This window comes from Acomys minous (assembly GCF_964271855.1).
Source record: "Acomys minous genome assembly, chromosome: 12".
NCBI classification, from domain to species: domain Eukaryota; kingdom Metazoa; phylum Chordata; class Mammalia; order Rodentia; family Muridae; genus Acomys; species Acomys minous.
The window spans coordinates 90,132,338-90,152,043 of NC_140493.1; the positions used below are offsets into that span (position 1 = coordinate 90,132,338).

At 52.4% G+C, this 19,706-nt stretch overlaps 1 protein-coding gene across 1 annotated transcript in view; it reads left to right on the forward strand.

Moving 5' to 3' along the window:
- The first annotated feature begins 3,449 nt into the window (after nucleotides 1-3,449).
- The window catches only part of LASP1 (LIM and SH3 protein 1), a 42,028-nt gene continuing 25,771 nt past the window's right edge, over nucleotides 3,450-19,706 (forward strand). Inside the window, exons 1-2 of the mRNA XM_084751127.1 lie at nucleotides 3,450-3,710; nucleotides 12,322-12,416. Coding sequence (XP_084607253.1) covers nucleotides 3,642-3,710; nucleotides 12,322-12,416 — 164 coding nt within the window. The 5' untranslated portion in view covers nucleotides 3,450-3,641. The remainder of the gene's footprint in view (nucleotides 3,711-12,321; nucleotides 12,417-19,706) is intronic.

The window sequence follows — 19,706 nt, forward strand, 5'->3', positions numbered from 1 at the left end:
ATGAGGGGTTTTTAAATTAAAAATTTACCTTCGCTGGGCAGTGGTGGCGCGCACACCTGTGATCCCAGCACTCGGGAGGCAGAGGCAGGTGGATCGCTGTGAGTTGGAGGCCAGCCTGGTCTACAAAGTGAGTCCAGGACAGCCAAGGCTACACAGAGAAACCCTGTCTCAAATCCCCCCCTAAAAGAAAGTAAGATTAAAAAATAAAAACAAAGATGTATTTATTGTGTGTTTGTATTTATGTTTAGGTGGGTGTGGAGGTCAGAGGACAACTTGCAAGAGTTAATTTTCTGGGGGCTGGAGCGATGGCTCAGAGGTTAAGAGCACTGGCTGCTCTTCCACAGGTCCTGAGTTCAATTCCCAGCAACCACATGATGGCTCACGACCATCTATAATGAGATCTGGTGCCCTCTCCTGGCATGCAGGCACACACAGAGGCAGAATATTGTATAAATATTAAAAAAAAAAAAAAAGCTGGGCGGTGGTGGTGCACGTCTTTAATCCCAGCACTCGGGAGGTAGAGGCAGGTGGATCTCTGTGAGTTCAAGGCCAGCCTAGTCTACAAAGCGAATCCAGGACAGCCAAGGCTAACACAGGGAGACCCTGTCTCGAAAAACAAACAAAAAAAAAGAGTTAATTTTCTCCTTCCACTATGTGGGTTTTGGGGAATGAACTCAGATTACCAGGCTGAGTAGTCAGGGCCTTTACTTGTGCTATCTTGCCAGGTTCCCAATTTTCATATTCCCTCCCCCTCTCTCTCTCCCTCTCTCCCTCTCTCTCTCTCTCTCTTTCTCTCTCTCTCTCTCTCTCTCTCTTTCTCTCTGTCTCCTTTACACTAGGCAGAATCTTTTAGTTGAGAATTTGTGCTGCTTCTTAGGGCTGCACAGTGAGGGCTCTATGAATTAAAAAGGGAAATTGCGACAGACAAGCTAGGAATGCCTCTCAATGGACACTCAGAGTGAGAGGGTATTTGTATTTTGGAGAGTGGGTAAAGTCTTCCAATACAGTTTTGCAAGAGAAAGATAAAAGAAGTTTACAATCTAAACTCACATTTTCTAACTGTCAGTGTGTGTTTTTTGTAATGTATGCCTCTTTATTGTTTAAATTCAATATTACTTAGGAAAAAATATACTTTTAAACAGAAGCAAAATTCAATATGAAAAGGATACAAATCAAGTAAAAAGATTTTTGTAGGCTTTCACCAGCAGAGGGGGTATAGCTCAGTGGTAGAGCATTTGACTGCAGATCAAGAGGTCCCCGGTTCAAATCCGGGTGCCCCCTTAGTGTGTGTGCATATTTTTCCACTGGCTTTCTCATCCAAATCCAACATTTCTCTCCTAATACACTGGCTGGTGAAATTTGAAAGTAGTAGTAATGTTTTTTACCTACTTCTATCCTGACCCAAATGACTAAAGGATGAATCCGGAAACAATGTTTATGTGCTTGCCTGTTTTAAGACATGTTCCAGCCAGCTGTGCTAGTCCATGGCTGTTAATCCCAGCACTTGGGAGGCAGAGGCAGGAGTCCAAGGGAGTTTAAGGTTAGCCTTGGTCTATATATCAAAATCGAGGCCAGCGTAGGCTACAATACGATCTGCACAAAACAAAAAACAAAAAACAAAAAACAAAAAAAAACAAAAACAAAAACAGACTGAGTGTAAAGATATAAAAATCAGTTTCTTCTTCGCTGAAAAGTTGAGGGCCGAGAAAGTACAAGCAGCACCTGGAAATAAATGGAGAATCAGGTATTTCAGGGCTTTGCCCGGCAGCTCTGCTCTACCCGCTTCCTTGTTCTGCCCGGCGGAGCACAGTAATGGGAACTAGGAGGGAAAAATGCAGCAGCGTATTCCCCTGGGGTCCTGGGATGACACAACCAGATTCCGTGTTTAAAATATCACAGCCGCACCCTGACCCAGGGCCGCATGCCTCTCTGTCTCTTCTTTTTCCTTTTTTTGGGCAAAACCTAGCTGAGGGGGCCGCCCTTGCTTCCCTCTCTTCCAGCCCAGATACCCTAAACCGCACACTCAGTCGATAGCAACCTGTCCCTACCTTGAGGACTTGAAACCCGATAGCTTTGTAGTAACTTGTAGTAACACTCCAGTGATCCTCAAAGAGCAGTCCTCTGGTCCCTGAGCGCCTCACCTGAAAAATCCGCCCCAGGGCTAATTGCCAAGGCCTTCCTCCAGGTCTACACAACGGGAAACTGGGGGTGTTTTTAGTGAGCCCTTCAGGTCTTTCTGGAGTACGCGCAAATGTGAGAACCACTGCATTACTTGGGCTTTGGGGGCGTATTTTGCATGGAACAGAGTTGATGGGTGCGCATGGGCTGGTTTCACGGTCTCGAAGCGCTTTTACCTTGTCCCCGTCACTAAGCAACAAGGAAGCGTGAGAAGAATAGAGAATACTAAAAAATTCAAAAAGGAAAAGGAAAGATTAGGTTGGAGAAGGGCTATGTCCACGTGTTTCCTTTCCTTTTTTTTTTTTAACCTACTCTTGCCCTCATGGGACACAGAACGCCAAGCTGGGGAATGACCTTGGCTCCCAGACCCAAAGTGTGGAACCATCCAATCAAAATTCGCAAGGCTGCGGTAGGCAGAAATCTCCAAGAGTCTGGCGCCAGTCAAATGAGGTCGCAAAACTTTCTGTTTAAGACCATAAAATGTGGAATGGTCATTGTCTTTCTGCCTGTTTTAACCCAGGGTTGAATCAGGATCATATGTGAAACGGACTGTAATTTTATTTGGTCATTAAAGTGAAGAAAAGGCTCTGAGGGGGCACCCGGATTTGAACCAGGGACCTCTTGATCTGCAGTCAAATGCTCTACCACTGAGCTATACCCCCGCACCGCCGTAAGGCTCGGAGCAGCTTCTTTTCAGTATAAAGATACTGTTGCAGCTGTTTCACCGGTAGAGTGAAGGTAAAACACTGAAAGAGCAAACCCGGCCAAGCAAGCTAAAAGCAGAGGATGCCTGGATCCGAAGAACCTTGAGAGGCAGCGCAGAGGCGCGGGGAGGGTGAACGTCCGGAGGTGCCGAGTCCAAAGGGGAAGGGGAAGGGGAAGGTACTTACTATCTTAAGAGAGAATGTGGGCGGGAAGGGAACTAACTGGGGGACGGGAGGGGCAGAGGGTGGTTTCCCCGCAGGTTCATGCTGTGTACCCACTGGCATAAGGAAAGTCCCCGAGTCGGGAGAATCCGTACCATCCCCACCCTCATGGGGTACATGGGATCGGCTCTCTCAAGAGAGATCGGGCTCTGCTGTAGTCGCATACATGTCTCCAGCGCGGGAAGGGCTGTGGCCCAGGGAACCTAGGGGCACGTGCACCCCAAGAGCTCAGGGGCTCCAGCACTCGGGTCCTGCAGCCTTCGCTGGAACCCGCCCCCGCGCAGCCCCACGTCGCCCGGGGAGCGCGCCTTGTCGCGCGCGCCTCTTTCCGCGCCCGAGGCGCGTCCCCGCCCCAGCCAGTGCAGCCCCTCCTCCCCACTGTGTTTATTAGGGGAAGGAGGGCGGAGGCGGAGGCCAGTTCCCCAGTTCCAGTCGCCGTCGTCTGCACTGTTGCAGCCGCCGCCTCCCACCAGCTCGCTCAAGGAAAGGGAACGCGCACCAGCTTGGGCATCCCCGCCCCAGTCTTTCCCCGGAACCATGAACCCTAACTGCGCCCGGTGCGGCAAGATCGTGTACCCCACGGAGAAGGTGAACTGTCTGGATAAGGTGAGCTCCGGCACCGGGCGCCTCGAGCTAGGCAGTCCCAGTACAGCTCCCCAATCGGGGGAGGGAAGAGGGGCTGGGTCCTTGCAGACTCTTCCCTGCGATCCCCAGAGCTGGGAAGGAAGGCGGGAGGCGACTCGGGGGTGTGGGGACAGACTCCAGTCTGGAACACCGGAGATCCAGGGCGAGATGGTGTGCAGCCACCGCTGGAGAAGGATGGGGCTCTGTGCGCCGGGGCTGGGAGGGCTGGAAGGGCTGGAGGACACTAGGGAACCAGGCTCGCCGGGCTGTGTGCGGGAGGTTAGAGGTGCTGCCCCCCGCCCCCCTGGGCCCGGAGTGAGAGAGGAGACGGCCGCTCCCTTTCCCCCCCGGCGCCTAGCGCCAAGTAGGCGGAAGCGCGCGGCGCTGGGGAAGAGGGGGAGGGGGCGGGGGCGGGGCGGAGGCTGGGGCCAGCGCAACCCGCCCGGCTTGGGCTGCTGGTAGCCGGGCTTCCTGGCCTGGAAGCTGGGTCCGGTCCATCGGCCAGCGAGTGTCAATTGTGGTGAAAGGGACTTAGGGAGGGGCAGCACCGGAATCTCACTGTGAGACTCCTTCTTTTGAACGACCTGCTGGACTGCCCCCTCCCGCCCCCCGCCTTTACTGGTTTCGTGGTTGGGGAACCCGCAGACCTCCTTCATAGATACCCCAACCCCCAATTCAAATTGCAAGCCACTCTGGGTGCTGGGCAGCCTAGCAGGAGCTGGGTGGGGTGGGGTGCTGGAATGGGGGTAGTGGGGGGGGCACGCTTCCTCGAGATGTGAAATTGTGCTCAGCCTGGAGACCGGCTTGGAGAACAAAGAGCTAACTTTTCAGAGCTGGTTTCTTCCAATGGAGGGTGGGATTGGCTGAGTTCTAGGGAGGCAGAGGAAAGGCAGGCTTTTTTTGTGGTGTGTGTGTGTGTGTGTGTGCACGCGTGTTAAGAGCAGGGAGAGCGTAGCCTTCTGGAAATTAGCTGTCCCCTAGGGGTTCTTATGCCTCCCCAGCTCGGGCTGGCCTCGGTCATCTAGTTGCCATTACACTTTTCCAAGGGGGACTGAGGAGTAGATATGGGTGTTTGCGGTACAGTTTGAGGTAGGACCCTCCTGCCTTGCTGTGAACCCCCTAAATCCCTAAGGCAACCTGTCCCTTCTCGGTGTTCCCCTCCTCAGGGACGCCTTTAGGCTCCTCAAAGGTACATGGCACCTAGCTAGCTTTCCAAGCTGGATTCAATTTTACCTTTTCCGCCTCTGTGTCTGAACTGGCCAGAGGGCAGGCTCCTGAAAGAGAGCATCTAGTTTTTTGGGACTGGATACTTCGTTGGATACTTTGTCTCTCCTCTCCAGGCTAGGATTAGTTCCTTTTTAGGAACCTTTGACTCCACCCCAGTCCAGGTCAGGAGGTGGGGACTCAGGTTTCTGAAACATTTGAACTTTTTCCTGATGGAAAGGGACATGGGGCTTGGCTAGGCACCAGGGCGAGAAGGAACCTGCCCAAGTCACTGTAGCAGCCTCTGGAGGGTAGGACTTGTGCATGGCACTCCTAGATGGAGACACCCCCCCCCCAAAAAAAAACCCTCAAAGTTAACTGCCCTTACACGAGGGTTTTAGGTATTTTGACTCCCTGCATTTGCAGATTTCTGGGCCAGCAAGTGGGCGCCCATTAAGATCCCGGGTAATGACTCATGGAAAGGTTGCTTAGCCTGGGGGAGTGGGAGACCTGGTCCTAGCTCCATCAGTTTTCATGAATGATTCTGGGCCTCAGGATTCCGTCCGTGATCCGATGACTCCGGATGATGTCATTGCCTTGGAAGTGGACAGTGCAGGGAGTGTGGTCCAGCCTGTTTTAGCCTCTCCATTTCTGCTCAGCACTCCAAGCACTCTCCTTGTAAAGACCTTCAGTGCTGTGCATCCCAGGGAGGGGAAGGGGCAGGGATCCTATGTGATCATTGGTGCCCCGGCTAGAAGAAGGTATTCAGTCAGGTTGGGATTGCCCTGGAAAGTGGGACTAAGTGATTTCTTCCCGGTTTTAGAACTCCCCCTAGCGGAAGTGGAGAGACAACTGTCCGTCATCCCACCTCCCCTCGCCCCGTCCCCTCCCCCAGACTAGAAAATCCAGGTATTCCCTCTCTTCCCTCCCTGCCCTACAGGCAGTAAGTAGCTAGAGCTGGAAGCCTGGAGAATGCCGAGCAGAGACCTGGGTGTGGGGAAAGTCCAATCCCATAGGCACGGTTGCTACCCAACTTCCCAAGGCCTCTGGGTTTGCAGTCAGGGAGGATCCACTTGAACTGGCCTGATTTACTGCAGTCCCCGATGGCACGCAGCCTGCAGCACGCCTGGAACGGAAACTGATTTCAGGCTTTTCTCCACCCGGAGCCTTAGCTTTCAAAAGCCGAAGTGGGTAAACCTTGTCACCAATGGAGGCCACTCTGTCCCCAGCCCAGAGCACCAGCATCGCGCACTCTGCCTGCTGCTGGATCACTATGTAGTGCCGATGACTGTGTTGGAGGGAGGAGGTGGAGGTTTGTTTTCCCTGGAGGCAATCTGGGATTAGAGCAGGAAGGAGAAACAGGGTGACCTCATTCATTTAGCAAATATTTACTGAACACGTACTTTTTATCTAGTGACCTACACTGTTAAGAATCTTGCCACAGTTTTCCTCTCACTTTCTTTCTCCCTCGGCTTCTCAAAACAGGTGGGGATGCTCAGGGAGGCTTAGGGAGTTGCTCCGCTGACAGTTGCTTTGGAATGCCCCATTAGAGACAGCCGCTTCCCTCAAAGGAAGAGAGTCTATGTGGCTGCGAATAACATTTCTGCTGTCATTTGTTGTTTGTTTTATTTTATGTGTGTGAATACTTGCCTGCATATATGTCTGTGCACCATGTGTGTGCCTGGTGTCTGAGGATGCCAGAGCTGGTGGATTGCCTGCGACTGAAGTTACAAAATACTGAGAGCCACCACGTGGGTTCTGGGAATCAAACCAGGCTCCTCTGGAAGAGAGGCCATTGCTCTTAACCACTGAGCTGTTGTTCCAGCATCACACACACACACACACCATACACACACACACACACACCACACACACACACACACCACACATACATACCACACACACACACCACACACATACACACCACACACATACACACACACACCACACATACACACACACACCACACATACATACCACACACACACACCACACACATACACACCACACACACACACCACACATACACACACACACCACACATACATACCACACACACACACCACACACACACACACACACCACACACACACCACACATACATACCACACACACACACCACACACATACACACCACACACACACACCCCACACACACACACACCACACACACACACCACACACATACACACCACACACATACACACCACACACACACACCACACACATACACACCACACACACACCACACACATACACACCACACACACACCACACCCATACACACCACACCCATACACACACACACACACACACACACACACACACCACACATACATACCACACACACACACCACACACATACACACCACACACACACACACACCACACACATACACACCACACACACACCACACACACACACCACACACACACACCACACACATACACACCACACCCATACACACACACACACACACCACACATACATACCACACACACACACCACACACATACACACCACACACACACACACACCACACATACACACACACCACACATACATACCACACACACACACACCACACACACACACACCCCACACACACACCACACATACATACCACACACACATCACACACACACACACACCACACACACACCACACACACACACACCACACCCATACACACACACACACACACACACACACACACACACACCACACATACATACCACACACACACACCACACATACACACCACACACACACACACACCACACACACCACACACACACACACACACACACCACACACATACACACCACACACACACACACACACACACACACACACACACACACCCCTGCCCCCAGGTTTGTAGTTGGGTGTTTGCTGTTGTTAAAAGCTTAGAATACCCTGCAATCACTTCAGGACCTGCCGTTCATACTGGGTCCTGCTAACGGCCGTGTGCTGAGCTGCGCAGCCTCACAGTCCCGTGGGGATAGCTCCTGTAAATAGGGAGCCCTAGAACCAACTGTGTTCAACCTTTTGACATTGGGACATGACATTGTCATCTACAAAGTTCTCGGTAGAGAAATATACAATCAAGTTGCTCAAATTGCAAAAAATAAATAAATAAATAAATAAAAAATAAAAATAATTTTTTTTTCTTATAATGTTTTAAGTAAGCTTCCGATGATTTTGTGTTGGGCTACATTCTCCCTAACCTTACCTACCCTCTGACTGTGGTTTGGAATGTACCGCTTACAAGAGGACACTGGTGGATGGTATGCTCCTTTCCTTTTAGCCAAAGTTTTATCTTTCTTTCTTTTCTTTTTTTTTCTCCAGTCAGGGTTTCTCTGTAGCCATGGCTGTCCTGGACTTGCTTTATAGACCAGGCTGGCCCTTGAACTCGTAGCAGTCTACCTGCCTCTGCCTCCCTGAGTGCTGGGATTAAAGGAGTGCACCACACCATGCCTGGCTTCTCCCTGCCCCCCAAACAGGGTTTCTCTGTGTAGCCTTGGCTGTCCTGGACTCACTTTGTAGACCAGGCTGCCCTCGAACTCAGCGATCTGCCTGCCTCTGCCTCCCAAGTGCTGGGATTAAAGGCGTGCGCCACCACTCCCCAGCTCCTCCTGGTTTACTTTTCTTTTTCTTTTTTTAAAATTCTCTACCTCAGCTTCCTAAACGCTGAGATTATAGTCATATAATCTGGTGTAGCGAAGGCTATCCGTGAATTCCCAATCCTCCTCTTACCCTGCCTCCCAAGTGCTGGGACCTCGGATGAGTTTTGCCACCACACCCAGATTTTGCCTGGCCTAGGTCTGAACCCAGGGTTTTGACCTTCTAGGCAGGCCTTTGACCAACTGAGCCACTGCCCCAGTTCCTGCTGTTTAGCTCCTCTGCTGGTTAGTTTGCAAAGAATAAAAGTTACTTTTATTTATACTGTCTCTTTCCCAAAAGTGGATCCCATTCAGGGAGAACTGTGGTGCACATCTTTAATCCCAGCATTTGGGAGGCAGGCAGGAGGACCTCTGAGCTTGACCAGTAGTAGCCTGGGCCAGCCTGAATTACATAGTGAAATCCTTTCTAGGGGTGAGGATAGGGGTGCAGACAAAACAGGTTCCACCCTTCCTCATTCTGTCTGGAGCGTGTTGGACCTGGCATCCTGAGGTTTAAGGAACTTCAGGTTACTAGAAAGGAATTGTGTGAGAGTGCATTTGGTACTTGGCATTTCTAAGCTAGAAGCCCCGAGTTAGGCTGATAACCATGGGCCAGGGTGGTGCTGGTGTTGACCCTAAAGGAGGGGCAAACCCTAACTCTAGGCTACAGGAAGGGAGGAGTCTCATACTCCATCCCTGAGTCACCCCCACCCTAGGAAGCAGGTGACAAGCTACAGGTACAGGGACCTGAATGAAGCTCATCTCCTCCTCCCCTGGAGCCCCAAGATCGGGCTCAAGCGAGTGGGATCCTTGTGGGAGTTTCTATCCCCACTGGCCTGTTTGTCTTTCTGTGGAGTCAGTTTTCCATACAGCATTTCAGGCCAGGCAAGGGAACCGCTGTTATCCTCTGGTGCCTGGAGCCGAGCAGCTTGGCCTGTGACTAGGGACGCCATGTGAGCTACATGCCTCCAGGTATGATTTGCTGTCACGGTCCCAAGTCCCAGGAGTACAGTTCCAAAGTCTGTCTTGGATCTTCCAAACAGGGCCACCAAGGCTCTTGGGGCCAGAGGAAGAAGGCAGACCCTCTTGGGATGGTTTCTCTCTTCAGCAGCATCCTTCTCCCTCATACCCGACTGAGACAGGATGAAGTTTCTCTCATCCTGGCGTTGGTTCCCAGGCTCTACAGAATGAATGGCCATTTCCTGCCCCACCCCTGCCCTACCCTCAGCTCCCTACCCCCAACACTGCCCCAAGGAGTGGCCTTCTGGTTCTCCTACAGTTCCTGGGGGAGATAATCATTGTGGCCCCACTTTACAGATATGGCAACCTCCCTGGGTGAGTCACCCAGCCCGTCCTCACTCCATTATTTTTTTTTTCTCTCTTATTTTTTTTAAAATTTGGTTTTTCAAGATAGGGTCTTTCTGTATAGCCTTGACTGTCCTGGACTCGCTTTGTAGACCAGGCTGGTCTTGAACTCACATTTGGTCCACCTGCCTCTGCCTCTGGAGTACTGGGATTAAAGGTGTGCACCACCATGCCTGGTTCCATTATTGAGCAGCAACCCCCCCCAAAAAAAAGGACAGATGACCTCCCTCCCTTGTCCCGGACTGATGGATCACATTGAGAACACTGACCCCCTAAGGATCCCTGGGGGGTAAACTGCTAATAGGAGCAAACTCTTGGGGGCAGCCTTAAGTAGGATGTGGAAATTCTAGCTGGAGGCTTGGTCTGTGTGTTCTCCACTCTCTCCTCTCTTCTATAAGGCTTAGGTGGAGGGTGAGGGCCTGGCCATCTTCTAGAGATCTGATTCCTGATCCAGTCAGTCAGGAGACGGCCTTGGAGGTCTCTAGCCCTAGGACAGTGTATTCCTGTGTAATATGTGTGTGTGTGTGAAAGTGGGTCATGGTCTGGATTTTGCAGAATGTTTTTCCTGCCAGGCCTCTGCGGGGGTGGGGGAGGCAGAGGCCCAGGCAGGGGCATGCAGGCAGGGGCCGCAGCCTAGCTGGTGACAGTGTTGGGGCAGTCTGCCAATGCCTCCCAGTCAGGGAAACCTATGGGGAAAGGACCACCCTGTTTTGAATTTTTTTTTTCCTCCTGCAAGTTTGTATATTGGGGTTATGTGCCACCCCGAAACGCTAAGGATTCTGAAAGTTACTATGGGCGGGGGAGGGGGAGCAATGGCTCTAGGATAGGCCCAGGTGGGGGTGGGGCCAAGCACAGAGTAGCCAACCCTTTACTTCCAGACTTAAAGCTGGCTTCCTTCCCAAAGAGTGGTTTCCTCAGTCGCTTGTTAACATTCCCTGTTAGATTTTCCCTTTGGGTCTCCTTGATAGGAAAAATGTCCCTTTAGAGGGAGATTGCCCCCAGAAATAGCCCTGGTGTCTGGTTTTGGAGTCCCAGCATCTGAGCGTCCTTTCTTTCCGGCTCCTCCGAGTGTGTCTGAAGCTCTCTCTTAGTTTGGGAAATATGTTTTTAAAAAGCACCACTTTGGGGGAGTTCCTTGACAGATGGCCAGGAGTCAGTCCTACTGCTCACTTAGGCACTTTGTGAGGTCTTCCTGGGCCTCTCTCTGGCCTCTGGCTACCTCCTTTGGGGGTCAGGAGTGTCTCCATTGACTGCCGGGAAGCAAGAAGGTACAAAACACTCGGAGACACCCAGTGAGCCTAGATTCTGGGACGGAGGGAGTCATTTGACATGCTTTCTCCTTCCCTCCATCCACCACCCTGGCTTGGTCTTGCTGGCTCCGCCTTAGAACCCTAGGTTTACTGGCCTTGCTCCTCAGTGCCATATACACGCGTTGGCGCTCAAGCTGGGCCCTGGATTCTTCCAGTGTCCTGCACGGGCATGGAGGCAGGAGGTGCCAGGTGCTTTGCTGGGGGCAGATGATTTCTCATGAATCTTTTAATGGTCCCGGGAGGATGGGCATTGTTCTATGCAGTTGGTAGACAGGAAGTAAGACTCAGACTCCCAGGTGCAGTGCGGGCAGGCGAGGCCAAGGTCAGCCAGCTGTCAGGGTGGGGTTCTGATATGGACGCACCTGGAGTCTAGTTGCAGGGTTTGAAAGAAAACTCCCCTCTGCCTTGGCAGGTGTCTCCCATCCTGGTCCTGCTGGGGTGTAGGAGAGATGGGACTAGACAGGATATGGGTGTGGCTGCCCCTCCCCCCAGCTCCTCTAATCCTGGGTCCCTTGGGAAATGGGAGCCAACTGGGCCAGAGCATCACGGAGGGGAGCTCCAGAGGGTTAGAGAGACGTTTAGAAGGGTCGTGAGATGTGCCCTGGTCTGGGCCTTTGTACCAGGGGCTAGGCTGTCTACTGCAGGCTTGGTGGAAAAAGGACCAGCTCTTTCCCCCTGTGCGTTGCCTAGCAACGGAGTGCCGCTTTGCATAAGCAATGAGGCCCATCCAATTCTGGGCCGGAGTGGTCTGGGGAGGTGGAGCTGACCTTTCTGGGGGGCTGCTCCCTCCTTCTTAAGAGGGTTCTTGTCCCTTTTACTCTCGGATCCGGTCCACTCCCTGTCCTGATAGTCAAATAGCGGCCCAGCGGGGCGTGAGGCGGCGAGGGTCATGTCGTTGGCAGTCAGAGCTTGCGGCTTGCAATGTTTCCGTTCACCGGGTGTTCTGACAGCTTTGCGCGTGGGACCTGGGTGGAGAACTTGAGCGTCCGTCCGTACCTAGGGAGGTCCTGTTGGTTGTCTAATGGAGTCTTCCCTCTGTCCCCACCCAGTTCTGGCATAAAGCATGCTTTCACTGCGAAACCTGCAAGATGACCCTGAACATGAAGAACTACAAGGGCTATGAGAAGAAGCCCTACTGCAATGCGTGAGTCTCGGGGGGACGGGGAGACAGCGGTTTTCGGGGGTGGGGGGAACCCTGGCTTCCCTCCCAAGTTCTTTCCCCTCCGGTAGCCCAAGGTGGCATTGTAGCACTTTGCACACGCTACTTCATAGAGTGTGGTCACGTTGTCCTTTCATAGCAGCGTGCTCTTACTGTCCCCATCTTACAGATGAGGAAACAGGCTTGGGAAAGGGAGGAGGGGCTTTCTGAAGATGACATGGCCAGGCTGAGGTGATCACTCTGGTTTACAGAGAGCCTGTGGATGTAAAGCCAGGGGGCTGCTTCCACTGTACCCTGTGGTACAAAGGGCACAGTGGGGATTAAGGACCTGGCCTGTGCCTGCTGCATCGTACCCAGGTTTGGGAGTGTGGTTTCTCCCCTTAGCCAACTCTCATTTCGTGGCTCTTTTTTCCATTGTCTCTTCTAGAAGGTTCTAGAGACCTCTTGTTTCTGTTCTCTCTCGTTCTTTCTTTTTAGAATACAAAACAAAAAAGACGTATTCATTTATTTTATTTTAGGTGTATGAATGTTGTACCTGAATGTATATATTGGTACCACTTGTGTGCCTGGTGTCCATGGAGACCAGAAGAGGGCATCAGCTCCCCTGGAACTGGAGTTACAGGTGGTTGTGAACCTAGATGTGGGTGCTGCAAACTGAACCCAGGTCTTCTGCCAAAGCAGCCAGTGCTCTTTTTATTTGGTTTTTTGTTTTGTTTTGTTTTGTTTTTTGTTTTTTTGAGACAGAGTTTCTCTATGTTATCTTGGCTATCCTGGACTGGCTTTGTAGACCAGGATGGCCTTGAACTCACAGCAATCCGCCTGCCTCTGCCTCCCAAGTGCTGGGATTGCAGCTGGTACTCTTAACCACAGAGCCATCTTCCCAAACTCTCGTCCATGTATTTGGAAGGGTGTGGCCCGGTATGGACAGCTCCTTTTCTGCCTTGCAAGGAGACTGCAGGTGCTGTTTGATCATTACTCTGAGTGTTGCTAGTTTGGGTTCCATCTCTTGTACAGAATCTTGTGTTCTGGTCAGCTGGAGGCAGGGCTTGGAGAGAGAGGCCACTGCCTCCCACTCTAGAGGAACGGGGCTTTTTTTGTTTGTTTGTTTGTTTGTTTGGTTTGGTTTGGTTTTTCGAGACAGGGTTTCTCTTGTAGTCCTGGCTGTTCTGGACTCACTTTGTAGACCAGATCACAGAGATCTGCCTTGTCTCTGCCTCCCGAGTGCTGGGATTACAGGTGTGTATCACTGCGCCTGGCTAAATTGATGGTTTGTGTGTGTGTGTGTGTGTGTGTGTGTGTGTGTTTGTCTCATCTGTCCCAGGCTAGGTTAGACTCACTAGGTGGCCGAGGATAGATGACCTTACACTTCTGATCCTCTTGCCTTTACCTCCAGATTTCTGGGCTTATGGACTTGGTCCACCATGACCAGCTGGTCTCCCATTTTAATTCTGCTTAGCCGAAGTTTGCCAGGAAGGGGAAACCGGAGGCTCGCCTCCTTGAGGGCTGCCTGTCATGGCCTCATCTCCTTGGGGGTTTGAACATTTACCAGGCGCTTGTTGCCCTGCCCTCTGCTGTATAACAACCTGTATCAGGTGCTAGCAACCTGGTTTCTGATAACATCTAAAGCCCAAGAGGCAGCGTGGCTGTTGTTCCTTCTGAAGGACCCGCGCTTCCGCAGTTTTGAGTAGAAGGAAGGACCACAGCTTGTTTTGGTCCCTTAGTTCTGATTTCTATGGCTCCTCTGCCAACCCCCCCAACCCCCCCCCACTCCCCAACCCCTCAACCTTCCAGCCCCAAGGGAAATGGGAAATTCTTTGAATTCTTAAGGGCTCACACAAACCCTGATTCTCTGCCAGTTCCTCTCTCCTTTGGGGAGTCGTGTGAGGGTTCAGGGGGAAAAAAAAAACCAGGGCACTTAACCCTTTGGGTGCTGGACTTGCCTCAGCCTGGTCTGGGCATCTTCTGGCAGGGCCTCCACTCACTTCCTGGCAGACGTTAGGTGTTTGGTGGAGCGTCACTCTTTGCTCTCTTCTCATCCTTCCGGCTTCCCTACTGCCCAGTGAGCACCAGAAGTCAGTTGGAGAATGTTTTCTGTCGTAATTCCCTTAGCCCTGGTGGCAGGCTTTCTAGCTTGGTCTTGCTGGGGAGACAGGCCGCAAATGGAAGAGGGGAGAGACTGCAGCAATTGAGGGTCTGAGAGAAGCAGGAGAGAGAGAGTCATCGGTTCTGTCCCTTTCCCCGACAGTCAGCTAGGGGAGCAGGTTGGCGTCCTCCCTCCCTGTTCTCCCTCTTTTACAGTCACCAACTTCAACCCTATCCAAGTGACCTTTGACCTCTGGCCCAGTGAGTGTTTGCTAGGAAGGAGCTGCATTGGGATGTGTGTGTTGGTGGGGGTGGAGGATGCCTGTGTGTGTGTGTGTGTGTGTGTGTGTGTGTGTGTGTGTGTGTATCTGAGCTGTGCTGCATTTCAGCTGCAGCAGCCCCTTAGCCACCACTGCTGCTCTCTACCGAGTTCCTCATCCCTAGCCAAATGCAGATAGGTGGCCTCTGCACCTGCCTGAACTGGGGCTTCCCCTGCCTGAGGCCAGAATTCCTGCTGTGTGCCAGGCCCTGTGTCAAATGACGGCTTTATCCCCTCCGGTTTTCAGCTGTCTCTGGCTCTTCCCCCCCCCCCCCCCCAGTGGCCTTTACAGTTCCTGAGTCTCTGGGCTTCTGGGAACTAGCTCCCCCTGCAACCCAGACTCCCTCCAGCCCCAGCTGTGCTTGTGGGCCACAGGCCAGCCCTCCTCCTGCTGAGCACTCCTCCCCTCCACTGGGCTAAGCCTGACTGGGGCTGGGACGGACAGAACCAGGTGACATCTCCTGGCATTTTGCCAGGGCTCGAGGCCACCCAGGGAGTGTGGGGTGAGTCTGGTGTGCAAGGAACTTCTGTGTGTGTGCTGCCTGTTTCTGGCCAGTGTCTGAGCCTGAGGGCCGCTGGGCTCCTGTACAGGAAGTAGGAGCAAGAGAAGAAAGGCGTCCATCTGTCCCATCCGTCTGTCCAAAGTTCAAGAGGGGGACTGAGCAGTGAAGAGGCTTCTGTTTTCTCTCCTCGCACCAGACATGTCAGAGGAGGAGTCAGGAGCCACGAACACAGGCTGGGGCTTGCAGCCAGCCTGCCTGGCGTTGTGAGCCACAGGCATGCAATTACATGCTGTCCTGGAGTGGCCTCCTAGCCTGGGCACCCGCTGAGCTTCCTGCAGATTCCTCCTGGTCAGCTCTCTGATGTAAGGCAGGGGCTACACACCTGCCTGCCTGCACAGTAACCCAAGCATATCCCTACACACACACACACACACACACACACACACACACACACACACACACACCTGTTCTTTCATGCAGCTTCCAGATGGGTGGGGTGGGCCTGCTTTGTCACCTGGAGAAATATTTATGCCCTAGAGTATTTGTTTTGTAAATTGGACCATCAGAATCCTGGCTCGTGCAAACCTGTTTCACTGTGATCATGCGGGGGCAGTCACAGAGTGTGGAGGTCAGGGCTGGGCCTGGGCCTGGGGCTGGGGCTGGGGTGAGGATGGGAACAAATTGCTTGGAGACCTGAAGGCCCACTGTAGGCTGAACTATCTGGGGAAGGAAAAGGGGCCTTAGTAGGACCCTTCCCCTTAGACCGACAGAAGACATCTTCCTGATTCAGTGTGCCTGAGCTGTGAGGCGAGGGCTTGACTAGAGAAGGGTGGAAACGTTCCTGAATCTACCCATTTCCAGGGTCTAACCTGGGAATAGACTTGAGTCCTCCTCGTCAGGTCAGTATATTCTAACATCCTGACCCCAGTCCCAGTGTTGTTCAGTTTTGGTTTGCAAAGCAGTCTCAGGTAGCCCAGGCTGGCCTTAGGCTCACTATGTAGCCAAGGATGGCCTTGAACTTAGAACTTTTTTTTTTATTATTATGTAGATGTGAAGGGGGAGAGAGGTCAGTGTATGACACGGGCAGTCACGAGCCAAGGCGTGCGTGTAGAATTGATGGATATGAGTACCTTGCTCCCTTTGCCTGACCTTGAACTAATGATTGTCCTGCGGCCACCTCCAGTGCCAGGAGGACAGGTGTGTGCCACCACACCTCGTTAACTTGTTTATCTTAGCTGGAGGTCGAGGGCTTTGTGTGTGCTAGCTAGGCCCAGCCTTCTACCGACGTCACAGATAAGCCTTGCTATGCATGTAGAGCTGGGTAGCCTTGCTACAGTCCTGGGGAGAGGCATTCCGTGGCATCTCAAGCTTGCCTGCCTCCCTCAAATTCTCTGCCCCTTACTGGGAAAACTTGAATCAAGTCTCCCAGGGAGCAGGGAGTAACACTAGAATGAGGGGTGTTGGCAGTATGTTTGGGGTGATGGAGGCAAAGAAAAAAAGGCAGCCGAGAGTGTCAGATACAGCCGTCCAGCACCTCTCCTGTCTCACTCGCCCCCCATAGCTCTACATGCAGACGTGACAGGGCCTCAAGGAATCTTGGGGGTCACTTCCCCTCCAGGACACCCTATTTATTGATAAGAAGATGGCCAGGTAGTGGTGGCGCATGTCTTTAATCCCAGCACTCGGGAGGCAGAGGCAGGCGGATCGCTGTGAGTTCGAGGCCAACCTGGTCTACAAAGTGAGTCTAGGACAGCCAAGGCTACACAGAGAGACCCTGTCTTGAAAAAACCAAAACAACAACAACAAAACAAAAACAAAAACAAAAAACAAAAACAAAAAGAAAGGAAAATGAAGGCCACAGTATTTTCATGTCTTATTTAGCTTAGAAGACTCTTTTTTTTTTCTTTAAATATTGCCAACAGGGAGAAAGTGTGGACATTGCTTAAAGCTGTTAATGAACGGAAAAAGAAATAAAAGGACGTTGTTTTTTTTTTTTTTTACTTTGTCTGCAAGGCCTAAGGGCTGGTAAGTTCTTCCTCCAGTCTACCTTTAATCTTTTGGACTGCTCATTTTAGCCCATCGCTTCAAACAATGCCTCCCTGTTTTTCCCTATCCTTAGCACTTTAGTCCCATAGGCCTGGAGGGGGCCTGGTAAGAACTGAGGCTAATCAAGCCTTGCCCCCTCTCCTCCTGCCTGTGGGCAGTGTTCCCAGTAGGAGCTTTAGGGATCTACAGCTTTTGGGGATCCAGAGGCAGGATGTTAGGGCTCTTTTTTCTCCCTTCCTTTTGATAAAACCAACCGTTCCTTTTTGTTGTTGTTTTGTTTTGTTTGAGACAGGCTTTCCCTGTGTAGCCTTGGCCGTCCTGGACTCACTTTGTAGACCAGGCTGGCCTCGAACTCACAGAGATCCGCCTGCCTCTGCCTCCCGAGTGCTGGGATTAAAGGCGTGCGCCACCACTGCCCGGCACAACAGTTCCTTATTTTTGTCGATGTGTTTTTAGACGTCTTTCAACACAAAGCTGTGATTTGTTTTTGTTTTTGTTTTCCTCTCAAGAGGTCCCAGCCTGGAAGGGGTGATGGTTCCCTATAAAGATGACGAGCTAGGCATTCAGGACCTGTGGCCTGTCCTTTGTTCTGCCCCTGGGAGACAGCTCCTGCTCACACTGTCACGCACACTCCCTGTCATCTTAGGCGCTCAGGACCTCAGCGGGGAAACTCATCTCCTGGGATTGGGGGGTGGGGGTGGGGCACGTCTCCTGATCCCTTAGGTCATTGCCCCCCTCAAGGGTTTCAAGGCCAGGTAGGGAAGTGGGCTGGGCTGGGCAGTCACTCTGCCAATTACACCTTCCACGGAGCTGGCACTGGACTGGGGGGGGGGGGGCCCATCTGCCCCAAGTACATGCCCTCAGCTGGCCAGGCAGCTGTGGGGCAGGGGAAAGTGAACCCAACAAAGTCTCTCTATCCTTGACCTCAAGCCTCTGGTTCCTTCTATGCAAAATCGGTGTCCTGATACTGCTGCCTTGTGGGGCATTTGGGGAGGAGTTGTGCACCTGCCAGCCTGTGGAGGCGCTGAGCTGTGAGGCTGTGGTGTTTCCCCACAGCTGCCCAGCACCCCCTTCCCCCCGCTACCTTCTGGCTACTGCAGGCTTTTTCCTGCCTTTCACCTTCCAGATGCCAGGTAGCTTCCTTGTCCCGCACTCCCCACTCAGCTCCCTGTCCTATTGGCCTGCCCATGTGTCTCTTTTCCCACTAGAGCTGTCATTGGTGATAACAAGACTACTACAAAGAGGCCTCTAGCAAAGGCATCGCACACTCTGGGAATGATTAAAGAGCAGCCACGCTGTGGACGCAGCTCCACCTCTGCCCCTTAACACTGTCCCCATTTGTTTCTGTTGTGGCCTGAGGAATTGGCTGGGGTGGGTGGTTTTGTGGTCTTCGCTGTTTCACAAGTGACACTGCTGTGTTCCTGTCACACCCCTACCGCCCCTGTCCCCTGAATCTGAAGGTGAAGGCATGGCTTTACCCTGGGGTCTAGGAGGGAGAAGGGAAGTAGAATTCCTAGCGATGGTTCCTGCAAGATCACTTGGAGTCCTCGGCACTGACCACCATGTTGGGGGAGGGGTGCTACAGCAGTGCTCTGAAGTCCCGCCTCCTAGAAACCAACCTGAGCACATCTGTCTACAAGAAGCCAGCCCAGGCCCCTTGGGCATCTCCTTGGTTGAGGATACTCTTGCAGTCTGTCTTCCCCTGCCCCCATACCCCATAGACCTCTCTCTCCCTCCTTCCTCTCTCCCTTTCTCTGCTTCTCCTGCCTGGAGCTGAGGATGAGGTTGCCATGGGAACCTGAAGCACAGCAGCTAGCAGGAGAAGGGAAAGGCAGGGTTGTCTCACTCAGGGCTGGGGGCTGTGGGGAGGGGGCTGGGCTGACCCATCAAGGGAGGGGGCGATGCAGTCCTTGTGGTGCCCTTCCTCTGCCTGGGCTTGGGCGTGGCGGTTCGCTGGAGTGTCTTAACCTACTTTGAGCTGATACAGCCTTAAATTCCTTCACCATCCCTAGCGCTCGCTCTAGAGTCCCCGTCTAGGCTGGCCCACCCCACCTCCCATTAATATTACTGTTCTAGGGGGTTGAGAAGGTCATGGTGGTTACTAGGAAGTGAAGTACCCCCAATTCCATCTGAAGCGTTTGGTGCCTGGGACCTTCTGATAAGACACTATGTATGTGTATGTATTTGTGTGTGTGTGTATATATAGGGTGTAACGGGGACAGGGTGAATGGGGGAGGTATGTGAATATGGGGGGTGCCCGCAGCTGCCAGTTCAGTGTCCAGGAAATGCTTGACTATGCAGAGGACACACCCATGTATCAATCAC